Raw genomic sequence first — 15,616 nt, forward strand, 5'->3', positions numbered from 1 at the left:
TCCAGACTGGGACAATCACAGCAAGCGGGGAAGAGAGGAGAAGATCGGCGCTGTGGGGGTGAAGGAGGCAAGGATTTTATCCCAGAGACTGCGAGACTGATATCTTATGGTTAGCATACTTGGAAGAACTTGGAAGTCTTTGATACTCACCTATAGGTGCAATGCTGAGTCTCGTGAGAGAAGAGGATGTTTCATGGCTTCAAGTCAAGGGATAGCTCGGCCGACAAGGACACAAGACCCAGGGAGAAAAACCACCGAGACAGTCTATTATTTGGCTACCATTAACGTACCATAAGGTATGATTCACTAGTATGATAACCCAGAGCAAGCAGAAGTTAACCTGGCCTTACACTGTTATAATCTCCGGAATGGAAAGATAAGGATCGTAATGCAGGATGGTTTACTGGGAGCATCAGTGTAATTGTATATATAGTAACGGGATCGACTGCTTCGCAGCGTTCATAACACGCCGATAACCAACACGACATGATAATAGCGATAGACCTCTTATTTTGTCTTTTCTTTACACAAGATAACTCTACTGCTCACAATTTTGTACATGCCTAGCCTTGGGTAAGCGTTTCCCGGGGTTTGACTCTATGAAGACAACAGTGGCCGTTTGAGACCAAACCAAATCATTGAGATTTCTGAAGATTAACTGAAGGCATAAGCATAGCAACTATATAGGAACAGGTCTCATTGACTACTTGAATAGATATATTCCACCCATTTATACTGCTCATTGTTGTCGGTAAAACTGCTGTACTATCGCCAAAGCCACGGCTAAGTGCGGGGATAACATGACGTTGGGGCCGACGCCAACCGAGTCCTCCGCATTTCCCCAGAATCATAAGAAATCAACTCCTGTCGGTCCCTGAATGTAAAGGGTATCGTGATTCTTCCTCCATCTTAATCAATGAGTTTCTGCTACATTGCAAACTTTCAATCATGCCGTTAAATCTTCTGGCCCGGTTACCGCGGCCAGCGCGCATCCAGCGGACTCTCATCCCTTCCGCCAAGCGATGGGGCAGTTCCATCTCCCAGCGGCCAGGATCGGATAGGTATTTGGCACACTCTCATGCTCAATAGGATAGAATGAAGGTGTCTAACGGAAATGTGGCAATAGAGTCCGCTTCCCTGGTGCTGTCAACAGCAAATTCACCACGCAGATGTCCTTTATTAACCCTGTCGAGGAGTCGAGTATCCCTACCTACCGAGTGATGAACTCCGACGGAGTGATGCTGGAGAAAGACCGGAAATCACTCAATGTCTCAAACGAGGAGATATTGACCTGGTACAAGAACATGCTCACTGGTGAGTTTTTATCCTGGTGTATTGATTGGACGGTCACTAATGAAAACCAGTGAGCGTGATGGACGTGATCATGTTCGAGGCCCAGAGGCAAGGGCGTCTCAGTTTCTATATGGTACGAGCACTCAGCCCGAATAGCCAACAAGTCTAACACCAGAGCAGGTTTCCGCAGGAGAAGAGGGCATCAGCGTAGGCTCCGCAGCCGCCCTGACCCCCGACGACGTCGTCTTCGCCCAATACCGCGAAGCAGGCGTCTTCCAACAACGCGGCTTCACCCTCAAAGACTTCATGAGCCAACTCTTCGCCAACCGCAACGACAACGGCAGAGGCCGTAACATGCCTGTTCACTACGGCTCCAACTACCCCCGCACAGTAAGCACCCACCCACCAATTTGTCATTTTTGACCAATCTGACATAACATGCAAGCACACCATCTCCTCCCCACTCGCAACCCAGATCCCCCAAGCCTCCGGCGCCGCGTACGCCCTGAAACTCCAAGCCCTCCAAAACCCCGACACCCCGCCCCGCATCGTGGCCTGCTACTTCGGCGAGGGCGCCGCAAGCGAAGGTGACTTCCACGCCGGCCTGAACATCGCCGCCACACGATCCTGCCCCGTAGTCTTCATCTGCCGCAACAACGGCTACGCCATCTCGACTCCGACGCTGGAGCAGTACCGCGGCGACGGCATCGCCAGTCGTGGCGTGGGCTACGGCATCGACACGATCCGCGTCGACGGCAACGACATCTTCGCCGTGTACGAGGCGATGCGGGAAGCGCGCCGCATCGCGCTCACGGACGGCGGCCGTCCGGTTCTCATCGAGGCGATGAGCTACCGTGTCTCGCACCACAGTACAAGCGACGATAGTTTCGCGTACCGGGCGCGTGTGGAGGTCGAGGACTGGAAACGCCGGGACAATCCGATTATTCGACTGCGGAAGTGGTTGGAGAATGAAGGGCTGTGGAACGAGGATTTGGAGCAGGAGACGCGCGATCAGTTGCGCAAGGCTGTTCTGAAAGAATTTGGGGATGCAGAGCGTGAGAAGAAGCCTCCCATTCGGGCGGCATTCGAGGATGTGTATGACGAGTTGACGGAGGAAGCGCATGAGCAGATGAAGGAGCTCAAGCGCATTCTGGAGACGTATCCTGACGAGTACGACCTCCGTCCATACGAAGATGGTATCAAAGGACTGTAGAAATCTTGGTCTGGTGGCATATTGTTCCTTTGGCATATAGATCTGAGATACCCGCAATGGGTAATATGACTGATGAACATGATACAAGTGTCTGTCTACAATTTTTGGAGATCATAGCGCAGAGCATGCGTCCTCAAACTGGTTCTGGAAATTTCAAAAGAGTAATCATATTGGAGTATCATAAGAATGGGGCAAGGGTGGCGCGCTGAAAACGTACAAGAAAAGAAATCAATCCCCCGCACAGCTTTTCTTTATACTGTACAATTGCCATTCAATAGTGTCAAGAAGAAGTGGAAAACGACCTCGACTGACTGAGTACCACAGCACTACCATAATTGTCTCATTATGCAAGGGGCAACATATCCCAGACATGCTATACCTCCACAGTCGTAGCAAGAGCCTGCTGTGCAAGCTTCTTATTGCGCTTGAACAAGGCAGCGAGCTTTTTATCAATAGCATCTAGTTCCTTTCGCGAGCCTTCTAGGTCCTTCTGAGACTTGAGAGCAAATGAACGCAGCTCCTCATCAGTCATTCCAACAACATCGTCGAGGTCTGGAATAGTCCCCATAACCACACCAGCAGCTCCAAGCATATGTTTTGCAGTAGCAGCTGCAAAAGACCTGACGGAAGCTGCCGTCGCATTGGCCAATTCGGCAGTGCTCGCAATAGCCCAGTTATGACTACGAGTACTGTCCGCCTCCATAGTCGACAGGACGTTTGGCGGAGCAGAGGTAGTTGACGAGACAGACGCATCGGCAGCCGGCGGAGATCCAGAATGTGCTGCAGATGAAAGATCCGCTGTAGTCTCATCTACCCAGCAAATATTGAAGTTCTCGGGCGTGGCGAAGAGCGCATCCAAACCTCCACCACGATTGGTCACATCGGGTTCTGTAATAAGTGCTGCCGGGTATTCCTGGAAAGAATCGATTGCCCATCCAATGCTCTTTTCCAAGGCAAGATACCTGTCTTCTTCCTCGGGTGACAGGTGGTGGAGGACACAACCGCGAGGCGTGATGAGGCAGCGGTCCTTCAGTTGGGTAGAAGAAGAATGGAGACGGACAGGCTCCCCACGAAGTAAGGCTTTTCGGTGCTCCTCGGTCAACTCGATAGGCTGCTTCAAAAGTTCGTAATCGTCAGATGTGCACTTCATGTCAAAGCGCTGACTGAGATTCGAAGGATTGAAGAGAGGGTGATTGTTTAGATCTAACTGGCCAGCCTTGTGCAGCTGAGCAAGTAAGACCTGTAATGGCGAAGTCCGTTCCAAAAACAAATCTTTGATCGAGACGCCGCCTTGTTCAGAATCCTTGATGAGCTGTTCGAGCGTGTTCTTCGAGCGCCATGCCTCTGTTGGCTTGTTCTCGGATACGGGTTGCTTCTCTTCGATACGGGGCTTCGGAGGCTTCTCCTGCTTATTCTTCTTCGCCTCCTCAATCTTTGGTTCAACCTTCTCAGCCAAGTCTTGAGGGCTGGGCTGACTGACTTTTGTCGGCTCAGGCGCATTGTCTGTGCTCGTGTTGGATGCATCAGCATTGGGTGTCGGAGCCTTCTTGGTCTTGCGTTTCCTGCCGATGATGGGGGCTTGAACTGGCTCCTCCGTGACGGCCGGTTCCTGTTTCTTAGATTCGGCTTCCTTTGCCTTTTGCCGGCGTTCTTTCTTGGCTTGACTCTTAGTGATAGAGCGCACAGGTGCAGAGCCAATCCTAGAGGAAGCAGGCGGTGAATTGGCACGAGACACGGATGCAGACGTGTACATATCCGCTTCAGAGCCCAAATCACCGGGAGTGTCAGGTCGACTGAGCGAAGAAATGCTTGGCCGTCTGGAACGTGTCTTCAGAGTTGCCGGGAGAGAAGCAGCTGACTGAGAGGTGGAGACGGGCGGCGGTGTCTCGGTCTTTGGGGTATCGACCACGCGAAGGACCCGAGGCTGTCGAGGAGCTGAGGAGTCCGAAGCCCGGGAGACACCTGTCATAGGAGTATTTGGCCTTGACACGACGGCAGAAACGGGCGCTGCAACATTGCTCAGAGGAGCAATCTGAGCGGGAGATTCTGCTTTCGAGGACAGAGTTTCTTGGGGCTGAGCTGGTGTGAAGTGTAGATCAAGCTTCATTGGCTTGGCCTTCGTCGATGGTTTCTTGTTAGGATGACTATTATTGGTGTCTCCATCCTTCGCACTCGGTCTCCTATCATCTGAACTTGCTGAAAGCTCGGCTTTAGCCTGTGACCGAGCTTTTTGTGCGGACTTTGGCACAGGCGAACCCAGAGAAATCTCCGAAATGTTCTTGAACTTGGTGGAAGGTGGAACGCTTTCGGGAGTTTCTAGAGGCTCTGGAGACGGCCGCTGAGATTCTATTTCGGAAAAGCTTTGAGATGGTGTTCCAGGCTTAGAACGTGCGATATCGAGGCCAGGGGGTAGCATAGACATCGACAGAGACGGGCTCGACGGATTCAAAGGGCTCTGGAACAACGACGATGCCGGGTGGGCGTGTGGCAAAGGGAGACCGGGGGGAAGTGTCGGGGTCCCGGCGCGAGCGGTCCCCTGAGTGTCACTGGGAAGATGAGATCGAAGGAGGAAGCCAAAGCTGTCGACGGGCCGCTTGTCCTTGAGCGGAGTCCCCAGAGGCGGGAAATCTTCGTCCACTACTTGCTCCGGTCAGTTCGCTGAAATGCAACGAGGTGGGTGAAAGGACGGGTATCAGAAAAAAATGAACGCGACATGATGCAGACAGTCGACTCTCCAGAGCAAGGGCAGAAGCAGATCAGACAAAATATACGAAGAACTGTGGGCATGACGATTACACAAAAGTTTCCCGGCTAGGTTGACCAGTCAGGCGCAGGGCAAAGGTGTCTATATGAACAGTAATTGTGAGAATTTGACTTCAGATAGACGGCCCTGCTTCAGTTTACCAAAGTCAGGGCAGGGAGGTTAACGTACATGGAACCATGGCCAGACCGAGAGGACCTCACGGCGCTGATAGATCAACCCAGCTTGGATGCAAAAGAAAGAAAAAAGACAGAAGTACGACGGCCACCAAGTCAATGTCGGCCAGAAGAAAATGAGATCTTCATGAAAATGCGACGTCACTCATCCGAGAGGATGTTGGTAATACGAGGAAAACAGTAAAGAATAAAGGGAAGCAAATGACACATAAAAACTCCGCCACAAATATAACGCCAAAGGCATTCCGCCATAACTGCTTGCAATTTTCAGAGCCCATTGCCCAATGCTTCGTTGCAGAGTGTGAATCAGATAGCAAAGCCAGAGGTCAGACTCGGGAATCAAAAAGAGACAAATTCATATCCTGCACCACGTGAAAACGAAGAGGGAAATATGATATCATGTCGTGGAAGGGAAAAGAAACAAAATCAAAGCTCAAGCATCACAGGGAGGAAACGACGTGTAGGAGGAAAGCAAAGGTGGTCATCACAAGAAGAAAGACACGAATATGCGAGGAGAGGAAGACTGGAGAGCGACAAAAGGGAGAATGGTAATCACCAGCGGTTGAAACCGCCTCCATACATCATGGAGTGATTGTACCCACCTTGACCCTGACTCCCATATAGCGCTTGCCCAGCAGTGGTATTTGCGCCGACCTGGTGCATCCTCGCCTGCAAAATACTCGGGTCCGCAAGATCAACTACACCGCCTCCACCGGAGGAAGTGTTAGCATGTCTGTGCTTCTTCCCCTTCTTCTTCTGCTTCTGTGGCCCAGCTTCGGAGAAAGCCCCCGTCTGGGAACCATAGAAAGAGCTGAGAAGGCCATTGGCAGGAGTCAGGGGAGGGGGGGTTTGGTGCTGTTGGAGAAAAGGAAACATGAACTCACGCTTAGCGGCCTCTTGCCCTTGCAATCCACCAGCATTTGTGCCACTTCGACCTCGCAACAACTCGCGCATCAACTCTGGGTTGGCTTCCTGCTTGCCGATGTTGCCGCCCAATCCGATGTTGGCATTCGTGGTAAATCCGTGACCTTGAGCAAACATGCCGCCTCCACTGATGGGAGGAGTACCAGCTGTCTTCAGACCGGGTGGTGGACCCTGAACCCCGCTAGTGTAGAAGTTGTTGGCTAGTCCGTGCTGAGGGCTAGGTGCCGCCAAAGGGTTCGGCGTGCCGGACTGCATCAAACCAGCCTGCTGGCTGAGCATCCTGACATTGGGAAGGTTCTTTGGATTGGCATCGTTGGTGAATGAGAACCGCGAGGACTGACGGTTCTGGGCCTGTAGGGCGTTGAACTGCGCCATTTGCGACTGGAGAAGACCTTGACGAACTTGGGTGGCTTGATCCAGAACGGTCGAACCCAATCCACTCGGCAAGGGATCCACCAGGCCAGCCTGCTGGCTGCCGGCAGACTTGAGCAGCATCAATTGCTGTTGCTGAAGCGGGGTTAGGCTACGACCGGCGAGGTTGAGTCCCTGGAACTGGTGACTAGCGGCCGACACGGGTGACCCAATCGCAGAATTCGTCGTGGTACCCTGCTGAGACGGCGGCTGAATAGCACCGTGGGAGTCACGACCTCCACGGCCTCTTGGTGGGTGAGCGTCATCTGGTTCACCACCGAGTTGCAGACTTCCACTTTCTCGGCTTTCCTCTTCGGCTGCCACATTTTGAAGAAGCTCCTGTTCTCTCTTCGCGCGCTCCTGCTCCGCCTTCTCCCGCATTGCTCGACGTTTGACGCCACCGTACGGGTCGATGAACGAAGGATGGTTCTCAATAAGAGCAACTTCTTCTGTAGGGAGACCGGCTGCAGAGAAGATGAACCTGAAATCCGGGGAATTGACCGCCTTGAGTATATTTTCGAGGAGGGGTGCGATGGGGTCAGGCGGCGCCTGAGCCGACGTTTGAGGAGTGGCGGGGCGTGCTTCCGAAGGCACTGGCGTCTGGCGTCGCTCCTGGGACTGCTTTTCGATCTTCCTGACTTCCTCTGCCCCCTGTGCGACCGTGGCATGCACTGGACGAGGACTCTGGGAAGCCTGGCTGCCCGCTAGACTGGCTCGCCTGGTGCGATGGATAGCACTATCTTTGTTTGCCCAGCTGGCCGACGAGGGGAGAGCAGACCCGTCCGGTTGTCGCAAGCCAGTAGCATCATCCCTACTGGCCTGTCTGCGCATTGGGTGAGAAATAGGTTGAGCCGAGGATCGAGCGACATGTGCAGGAATGGCGTGACTGGGTCCGCTGGGAATACCGTTGGGGCGCTGAGTGGACAGTGTATTCATCGAAGAAAGATCCTGTCGGCTATAACTATCACTATCTTCGCCCGTCTCGTGCAGGAAAGTACAATTTCGATTATTGCATTGCTCATTGCGGAGAAACGATGAGCAATATTTGGTGGTCCCATATTGTGCCCTAAAATAGAACAGTTAGCTGAGAGTTGCGAATAAACTCGATGAAGGAATGAAAAGCTGGGCCTACCTGAGTACACGGTCGCCGTTAGTAGATCCGTCCACGGCAGCGATACAGGTTGCAGCATCCGCCTTAGTTGCATATGTCACGTAGACACCGATACCCTGGTTAGGATTGCCACCTGGTTTGGCCTTGCTGACGACGATTTTTTCGATCTCGCCGTATTGACCGAAATAATCCTTCCCGCGCAAAGTTTGAAGTAGTTGACTCTCGTCGCGTATTGTGGGGTTGAGGCCGATCACGTAAACCAAGTTTTTCTGTACGACCCTGACCCCCGCCAGATTCTTCCGGCTGGAAGCCTCAATTTCGCGCTTTTCAGCTTCCTTCTTTTTTGCGGCGGCAGCCTTTCGATGTTTCAACGCCAAGTCTGCTTTGAACCTAGTGTGAAAATGGAGCCGTTAGCGCCAAGAAATAGACATTTGGGTGAAGCGGAGGGAGTGTTGCCAACGCGCGGAAATGTAATACGTACTCGTCTGCATCAGGAACCTTGTATTGTATAGTGCTTTCATCATAAACGCGCCTGCAGTTGGGGCATCGGCCCTCTTCGCTATGGGTCTTAATGTTGTTGTAGCAAAATTGGCAGATCTGTTTGGTCAACGGTTAGAAAAGAATTTTGCGCCAACGCACACCGTAAGGCAGGCAGGAGGGGAGCTATGCAAGGAGTAACACACCTGATAACCACAAGGGCATGGCTTAAAGTTCTTGTCGGACAGATCAAATTCTTCAATGCAGAGAGGGCTAAGGTCGAGAGTTGTTAGCCAAAGCCGAATGACAGCAGCGCTGGGAAAGGACTCCAAAAATACCAGAACTCATCGTCATCATCGATGACAGAATCTATTTGCGGGCGACTCGACATATTGATCGTCCTTGTGAGAGTGTACTAATTGAGTACGTATGTGCAGGTGGATGCGAAACCCCAATACTTATAAGCCGAAACCCGGAGAGAAGGGGGAAGGAGGCGAAGAAACCGAGAAAAAAAAAATGATCGGTCGCTGGAAGGACAGTAAAGCGATAAGAGAAATCCAGAGGACTCTAGACAAGAAAGCAAAGATGTCGGGAAAGAGGAGAAGGAGAGAAAGGGAAACGGTGATTAGTAGGGAGCAGGACTTGCAGCAGTACCAGCAGAGGAAGAGAGAGTTTGAGGCGAAGAAAGAGAGAACGAAGTTGGACGCGGAGCTGCCACATTGTGTTTGCCTTGTTTGCTCCGTTTGCATTTTCTTCCGCGGTTTATGTCAGCCTTCACGTGACTCCATGGTTCCCAGCAACCTCGAAGTCCTCTCCGGCCAGCTCCTTGTGGATGTCTCCGGTTGCTTGAACCGCCCCTCCAACGCCTCCATTTCCTTCTCCGGATCCGCCATTGTCCTTTCACCATGGCCTCTGCTCGCTCCTTGATGCGACTGGGCACTGGCCGCTCGCTGGCATCGACTGCGAGGTCATCATCCCAGACATGCCGCGCCTTCTCCTCGACCGTACAGCTCGCCTCCAAGGGCTCAACTGTTCCCGAGCCTGAGAATATGCGCCAAGCGCACCGTCCCCGTATGCAATTGACTACAAAAGCGAGGCCGATCTTCAATGACTGACTTTGAGTATAGCCCAAGGAGCTCTTCGCGCACCGGTCGTCAACCCAGCCGACAAGTACCAGGATAAGGCCGAGAGTTTGCACAAGTACGGCCAATATGTCATGTCTTGCCTGCCCAAATACGTCCAGCAGTTCTCGGTGTGGAAGGATGAGCTCACAATCTACGTCCCTCCCACCGGCATCATCCCTGTGATGAGCTTCCTGAAATACCACACCGCTGCCGAGTTCACCCAGATCTCCGATATTACCGCCGTTGATTTCCCCACTCGTGACCAGCGCTTCGAGGTCGTCTACAACATGCTCAGCGTCCGCTATAACTCCCGTATTCGTGTCAAGACATATGCCGACGAGGCCAGTCCCGTGCCCAGTGTGACCGGTTTGTTCGAAGGAGCTCTGTGGTACGAGCGTGAGGTCTACGACATGTTCGGTGTCTTCTTCAGCGGCCACCCCGATCTACGTCGTATCATGACCGACTACGGTTTCGATGGACACCCTCTCCGCAAGGATTTCCCCTTGACCGGCTACACTGAGCTGCGCTACGATGAAGAAAAGAAGCGTATCGTCATTGAGCCGCTTGAGCTGACACAGGCTTTCCGGAACTTCGAAGGAGGCACCGCTGCTTGGGAGCCTGTTGGTGATGGTGTTGACCGGAAACCTGACTCGGTATGTCTGGTGACTGACTCTTGTGAACCGATGAAAACTAATATGATTCAATATAGTTCAAGCTCCCGACCCCCAAGCCGGAGGAGAAGAAGGAGGATGAAAAGAAATAGAGCTCCAGAATGTATCCGTATTTCCCTTTCACGTTGTTTGTATGTACATACCGCGTATACGTCGAGGAATCTGTTCGATTCAATGCCGTTGAATATACCTTCGTAGATACTCCGTAGGTGATAATCCTAATTAAAATCCCCGCCATTGGACACAGACATTGCGCAGCAAACCAGATGAACCACAATCACAAATGACAACCGGCGGTTTCAATTAAAGACCCTTAGCAGTATTTACTATAAAAGCTCATTCGATGTATAAAAACATCAACTGCGCCAGAATCCCTGTATGAGGATGATGAAACGCAACCGCAATCGAAAAGCATCGAATCCACTTCTTGGCATTATTCCGCCGCAGAAAAAAGAATCTCCGCATCTTAACTTTCCACCACCACAACTCCTACACACCACCTAACCAGCAATCCTCCCCAAGAGACGAGGCAAAATGCCAAAGCGCAAGTTTTCCGACCTAAACGACCGATCCTCCGGGCCCAGCGACATCAAACTCGCGCGCCTAACCGCCAGATTCGAAAACGGCGTGACGGCCTTATCGCGGGCCCTCAAAACCGCCCGGGCCTTTGAGCGCCAGAAACTCGGCCGGCGAGAGAAGACCGCCAAGAGCGAGAATAAGCCGGAGGCGCTGGCGAGAATCGAGGAGGAAATTAAGGTGATCAAGGTAGGTAATGCGATTGCGACTGGTCCACCAAAGCCAAGGCGCAAGTGCGAAGGATTGACGCTGACGCTGACGCATGCGACAGACTCTCAATTTCCAGTCCACGGCGGAGAAATACCTCTTCAAGCAGCTTGTCAAGACAAAGCGGATCGCCGAGTCGCCTGTTTTTCTGAAGTTCAAGGAACGGAAGAATATCTCTACGGAGGGGCCGCGGAGCACGGCTGAGGCGAATGTCACGGCGCGGCTTTACAAGTCGAATCCGGTGAAGAATGTCTTTCCGGGTATTATGGACGGGATCAGGCAGTTACTTGGATTGGAGGTTACACCGGCAGGCAAGAAGAGTGGGCCAGAACAGAAGAAGGGGTCCGCCGACCAACGCAAGAGTGAAAGCAAAGAGCAAGAGCCAGTACCATCGTTGGATGGGAGATCAGAGCCGGAGACAGCATCTGACGCCGACAACCGAAAGACTGCGTCCAAGCAAGCAGACGAAGGAGAAGAAGGAAGCGACGTCGACATGGACGACGCCGAGAGCGTAGACTACTCGCACTTTGACGCACGGCTAGCCCCAGGCTCCGGTTCCGACAGCGATGGCGAAAGCGACGCCGAAGAAGCATCACACTCCGACGACTCCAACAACCCAGTCCACTACTCCGACATCTCTCGCTCTGTCTCCCGCTCTCCCTCCCCCGAACAACCAACGAAGAAGTCCAAAAAGGCCTCCTCCTCCTCCACCACCACCCCAGCCACAAGCACAACCTTCCTCCCCTCTCTGACAATGGGCGGGTACTTCTCCGGCTCCGAGTCCGAGCCCGAAGACCTCGAGGGCGCAGCGGGCCCTCCGCGCCGAAAGAACAGAATGGGTCAGCAGGCTCGCCGTGCCCTCTGGGAGAAGAAGTACGGGAGTGGAGCGAACCATATCAAGAAACAAAAAGATAATGAAAGGAAGAATAGGGATAGTGGCTGGGATACGCGCCGGGGTGCTACGGATGGCTCTGAAGGGCCGAGAGGCAAGCGCGGGCTGGGTCAGGGACGAGGGGGCGATAGATTCCGACAGAGGGATAACGACGCCACCGGTGGTGACCGGCCGCAGCGTGGTCCTCCCGGCGGCTTCAACAAGAAGAATGTTAAGGATGATAAGCCGTTGCATCCTTCTTGGGAGGCGGCCAGGAAGGCCAAGGAGCAAAAGTCGATGGCGTCGTTCCAGGGAAAGAAGGTCACGTTCGATTAGTTTGCATATTGTCTCTTACGAATGAAGAATACCCTGCGAAGAAATTTCTGATATTGTGGATGTATATATTGCATTGTTTATCTTCAAAATAGGTATCATGCATAAAATGCGAGGCTAATAAACCGCTCAAGCTGTCATATTACAATTTTCCGATTGGAAAATTGCCTTGCCCACGTCTTCAGCAAAATGTTCATTTATTCGCCCATGAACTGCATCCACCTCGTATCCGGTGGACATCCTTGCGACGCCTTCATGTCATTCCCAAGGCCCTGCTGAGTATCAGTCTCAAAGCAGGGAATAGCAGTAAACTCGCCCAGTTCCTGCGGAAAGTTGGAGACAAAGTGGTCGAATCCCAAAKGCGGCATTTGAGAGAAGGCATGTGGTACGGAAAAGTCCGACGAGCCTGCAATATCGGTGCTGGAGACATCGCCTTCCATGGCGTCGTTGCCTGCCTCCGTGCCGGTCATCGGTGTGACAGGTACAGGAGGGATCCCTGTTCCGGGGCGCGCCGGAGTATACTGTTCAGGGAACGTGACCGTTGTCCCTGGGGAGATAGGGCCGGTCTTCCATAGCATCTCCCAGTTCTTGAAGCGATCGTAGGCGGACTCGGCGGCACCAGCATTTCTCTGAGCCTGTGTTTCGCTCCAATCTTCAAGACGGCGAATGGCCCGCTCAAGTGCCTCGATCACGCTGACGGCGGATCTCGCGGAGCCCACTCCCATCGACATGATCTTGATAAGAGCCATGCCTTTTTCTAGCGCTTCGCGCAACCTCTCTGTCCGCTTGGTCAAGCTCTGCGCTAGGATGACCAGCAGCGCGGCGCGACAGGAGCTGAATTCGGTAAAGGACGCTCGAGCAAGACCGGTTTCGTCACGGAGCAGCCGACAGAGATCGATGATCTCGAGCGCCGCCTCGACGCAGTCGGTGACGAGCGTCGACCAGTTTTTGGAAAGGCTGGATGTTGTCTTGAACGGTGGGCCTTGAAATAGAGCCGGGTTGGTGGACTTCATGCTGCTGAACAAAAAGGGTCGCCCAATGAAGATTCTCGTTAAGCAGTAGTCAAGTTTCAAATGTACATTCGAACGGAATAGGGGCCCGGAGGGGTTCAAGTCTCGACAATCGGTCTCTTCTGGTAATGTAGCCCACCAGTCCAGCAGACCTTTTCTTAGACTGAGTAATCGCTCAAGACAATCCTGCTGTTGGCCTTTCCGAGATTTCCGCAACACGGATCTTGCTAATGTCAGCGCTCGTCTGAAGGACTAAATTCAGGTATACGTACATCTCGTTTGAAACTTCACCCAGTTTCAGAGTCAACTTGATCAATGTCACCATGTTAGTGTGGTTGGACACTTGACCCGCGGGCATCAGCCCGGGAAAGTCGACCGGCATTGCGGCGTCAACATCCGCATCTGATAAAGAAACCGGTCTCCCATGGAGGATACTAACACGCCTGTTTTGATGAGCATACGGCAGCTAACTTGATGAAAGGAAATGACCTACTTCTCTATGGTGTACGCCGTCCAAAAGACGCGGTTGCGGACCTCGACCATCCGCGGATTGAGCCCCTCGCCCTGATACTTCCGATGCATACCATTCTGAATAGCCATCTTCAGTGCTAGACCAAAGTATGTATAGCAGAGTCCAGATGTGTCGAGTGGTAGTAGATATGTGCCTATCAGCAGACAGGCCTGAACACTCCGAACCGAGGCAGTGGCGATGATATCGGGAAGCAATTTCGAGGCGAACTGGTAAAAGGTGAGCCCGACTTCATCTTCCGAGAAGTGATGGTCGTCGTTAATCGATGCGTCGGCTGATAATCGATTGACAGGAGTGGCAGACTCCATGTGAGCAAACTGTGTCCCAACCGCCAGGACCATGAGGATCGAGCAAACCGAGCCAGCATCGTCGGACGAAAGGCTCGATGGGTTTGTATAACATGTGTGCATTTTTTCTAGTAGCCAGTCCTCTTCCACGTAGAAATTATTTGTCTGGGCGTACTTGAAGAAGATTTGAACCAGAAAATCTGCTACATAACGAGGCKGCAGACAGGTGATAGCTGCTGAGACCATGGAAGAGCCTGACTGTAGCTGTGTAGCCCGCCATCTCTCCTCAAATGGTTCCGCTTCGGTAGATGCCTGAATGATCAGCAAAAGTGAGACCATGAGTATCGTCAACACATACCTCTGGTGCTGCAGCTTTCATCCATTCATCAATCTTTTTCCGAATCTTCATCGAGAAGTTCAAATATGAAAACTCTCCAGAGTATTCTATGTCACGATCAGCCAACTCTCTAAGCAAACCAGGGGAAGCTTTATACATACGTGTCGTATTATCAGGTAAAGCCTTGATCATAAAATCTTCATCTTCGATAGCAAGATCCTCGAGGTCCTCGCCCTCAACACGAGTCGAGGGGACATCCGACTCGGAGCCTCTGTGCTTACTCTTCAGCTCCTCGGCCGCCTTTCGCAGCGACGGAATGTCAAAGGAGATGTTGGGCACATAGTACTCTAGAATGCGCTCCATGAGTCGGACCCGCTCCCCTTCAGCCAGATCGTGACGGCTGAGGCCGGCGGTGCGCTCCAGATGGCTGACGGTACATAATGAGTTTGTGGACAATACAAAAAGACTTATGGTGTCTAAGGAGGCAATAAACTTACGAGACTGACGATGAGCGAGCAAGTTTCTCTGCATGATCGGGGTGAGTAAAGACACACTGTCGCCGATAGCGCAGACATCGCCGACAGGGCACGCCCCCCTCGCACTTCTCCTTGACTCGTCGACAACCATCGCATCTGCGAAGGTCAATTATCGGTAACCTCTCAAAATGAAGTAACAAAAGAAATGTAGCATTATGGGGTCACGAAAGACGGGACTTACGCTCTCACAGCTCTTTTGCGGTTTTCCTCCGAAACGCGGGGACGTTTTGGATTCCCCAGCGATGCCGGCGTAGAAACATCCATGACAGTCTTGAAATAATGGAATCAAGGAGGATGATGGATAACCATTGTCTATCCCTCAGGAACAATACGAATGAAGGCCAGATCCTAGTTTACTTCCACCAGTCCAAGTTGATGTCGCACCGAGTGCTTAGCTGGGGGGGAAAAGCCGATCCGCCGGGGCGGTGTCTGTTAGGTTTCTCCGGCAGTGGGGAAATTAATAAGGTCTTGTGCTCCCGGCTGATAAACCTGATAAGCAAATGCGCAATTCCCCACAGATCAAATTAGCATTGCATAAGTACGAGGGTTATGACTCTCTACAGCCTCTTATTTACGATCGTGCTCGTAGAGAAGTGCATGGGCAAGAATATATCTGTGCTTTAACTCAGCAATTACTACTCGCGGGATTGCATTGCCACCTGATTCATGCCTCAGGCATACGTCTCTAGATATACTTAGCGAACCCACTACCTGATATGCTGCTGCTCATCCACGTTCATACGTTCAGAGTCAGGAGGAAATAAATGAG

The 15,616-nt window shown here is 52.3% G+C and overlaps 5 protein-coding genes across 5 annotated transcripts; 3 read left to right on the top strand and 2 right to left on the bottom strand.

Annotated features, from left to right (window-relative positions):
• Positions 1–948: 948 nt before the first annotated feature.
• Asppvi_008560 (thiamine pyrophosphate-dependent dehydrogenase E1 component subunit alpha) lies at positions 949–2,506 on the top strand (the record flags this gene model as incomplete). The annotated part of the gene is made up of 5 exons (XM_043304426.1): positions 949–1,061; positions 1,127–1,314; positions 1,365–1,426; positions 1,474–1,683; positions 1,739–2,506. 5 exons carry the CDS (start codon positions 949–951, stop codon positions 2,504–2,506), a joined length of 1,341 nt encoding a protein of 446 aa, XP_043160361.1.
• A 373-nt stretch (positions 2,507–2,879) lies between these two features.
• Asppvi_008561 (CCR4-NOT core ubiquitin-protein ligase subunit MOT2) lies at positions 2,880–8,757 on the bottom strand (the record flags this gene model as incomplete). Its single annotated transcript, XM_043304427.1, has 6 exons — positions 2,880–5,143; positions 6,046–7,844; positions 7,911–8,279; positions 8,371–8,486; positions 8,573–8,639; positions 8,705–8,757. The coding sequence occupies 6 exons, from the start codon at positions 8,755–8,757 to the stop codon at positions 2,880–2,882; spliced, it is 4,668 nt and encodes a 1,555-aa protein (XP_043160362.1).
• A 514-nt stretch (positions 8,758–9,271) lies between these two features.
• Asppvi_008562 (complex I 30 kDa subunit family protein) lies at positions 9,272–10,253 on the top strand (the record flags this gene model as incomplete). Its single annotated transcript, XM_043304428.1, has 3 exons — positions 9,272–9,437; positions 9,494–10,143; positions 10,200–10,253. 3 exons carry the CDS (start codon positions 9,272–9,274, stop codon positions 10,251–10,253), a joined length of 870 nt encoding a protein of 289 aa, XP_043160363.1.
• Positions 10,254–10,695: 442 nt separating this feature from the next.
• Positions 10,696–12,151, top strand: Asppvi_008563 (BUD22 family protein; the record flags this gene model as incomplete). Its single annotated transcript, XM_043304429.1, has 2 exons — positions 10,696–10,926; positions 11,009–12,151. The coding sequence occupies 2 exons, from the start codon at positions 10,696–10,698 to the stop codon at positions 12,149–12,151; spliced, it is 1,374 nt and encodes a 457-aa protein (XP_043160364.1).
• A 194-nt stretch (positions 12,152–12,345) lies between these two features.
• Positions 12,346–15,111, bottom strand: Asppvi_008564 (Zn(II)2Cys6 transcription factor; the record flags this gene model as incomplete). The annotated part of the gene is made up of 7 exons (XM_043304430.1): positions 12,346–13,381; positions 13,431–13,601; positions 13,652–14,286; positions 14,333–14,418; positions 14,473–14,738; positions 14,809–14,943; positions 15,029–15,111. 7 exons carry the CDS (start codon positions 15,109–15,111, stop codon positions 12,346–12,348), a joined length of 2,412 nt encoding a protein of 803 aa, XP_043160365.1.
• Between the last annotated feature and the right edge of the window lie 505 nt (positions 15,112–15,616).

The sequence above is a fragment of the Aspergillus pseudoviridinutans genome (assembly GCF_018340605.1).
Source record: "Aspergillus pseudoviridinutans IFM 55266 DNA, scaffold_6, whole genome shotgun sequence".
NCBI classification, from domain to species: domain Eukaryota; kingdom Fungi; phylum Ascomycota; class Eurotiomycetes; order Eurotiales; family Aspergillaceae; genus Aspergillus; species Aspergillus pseudoviridinutans.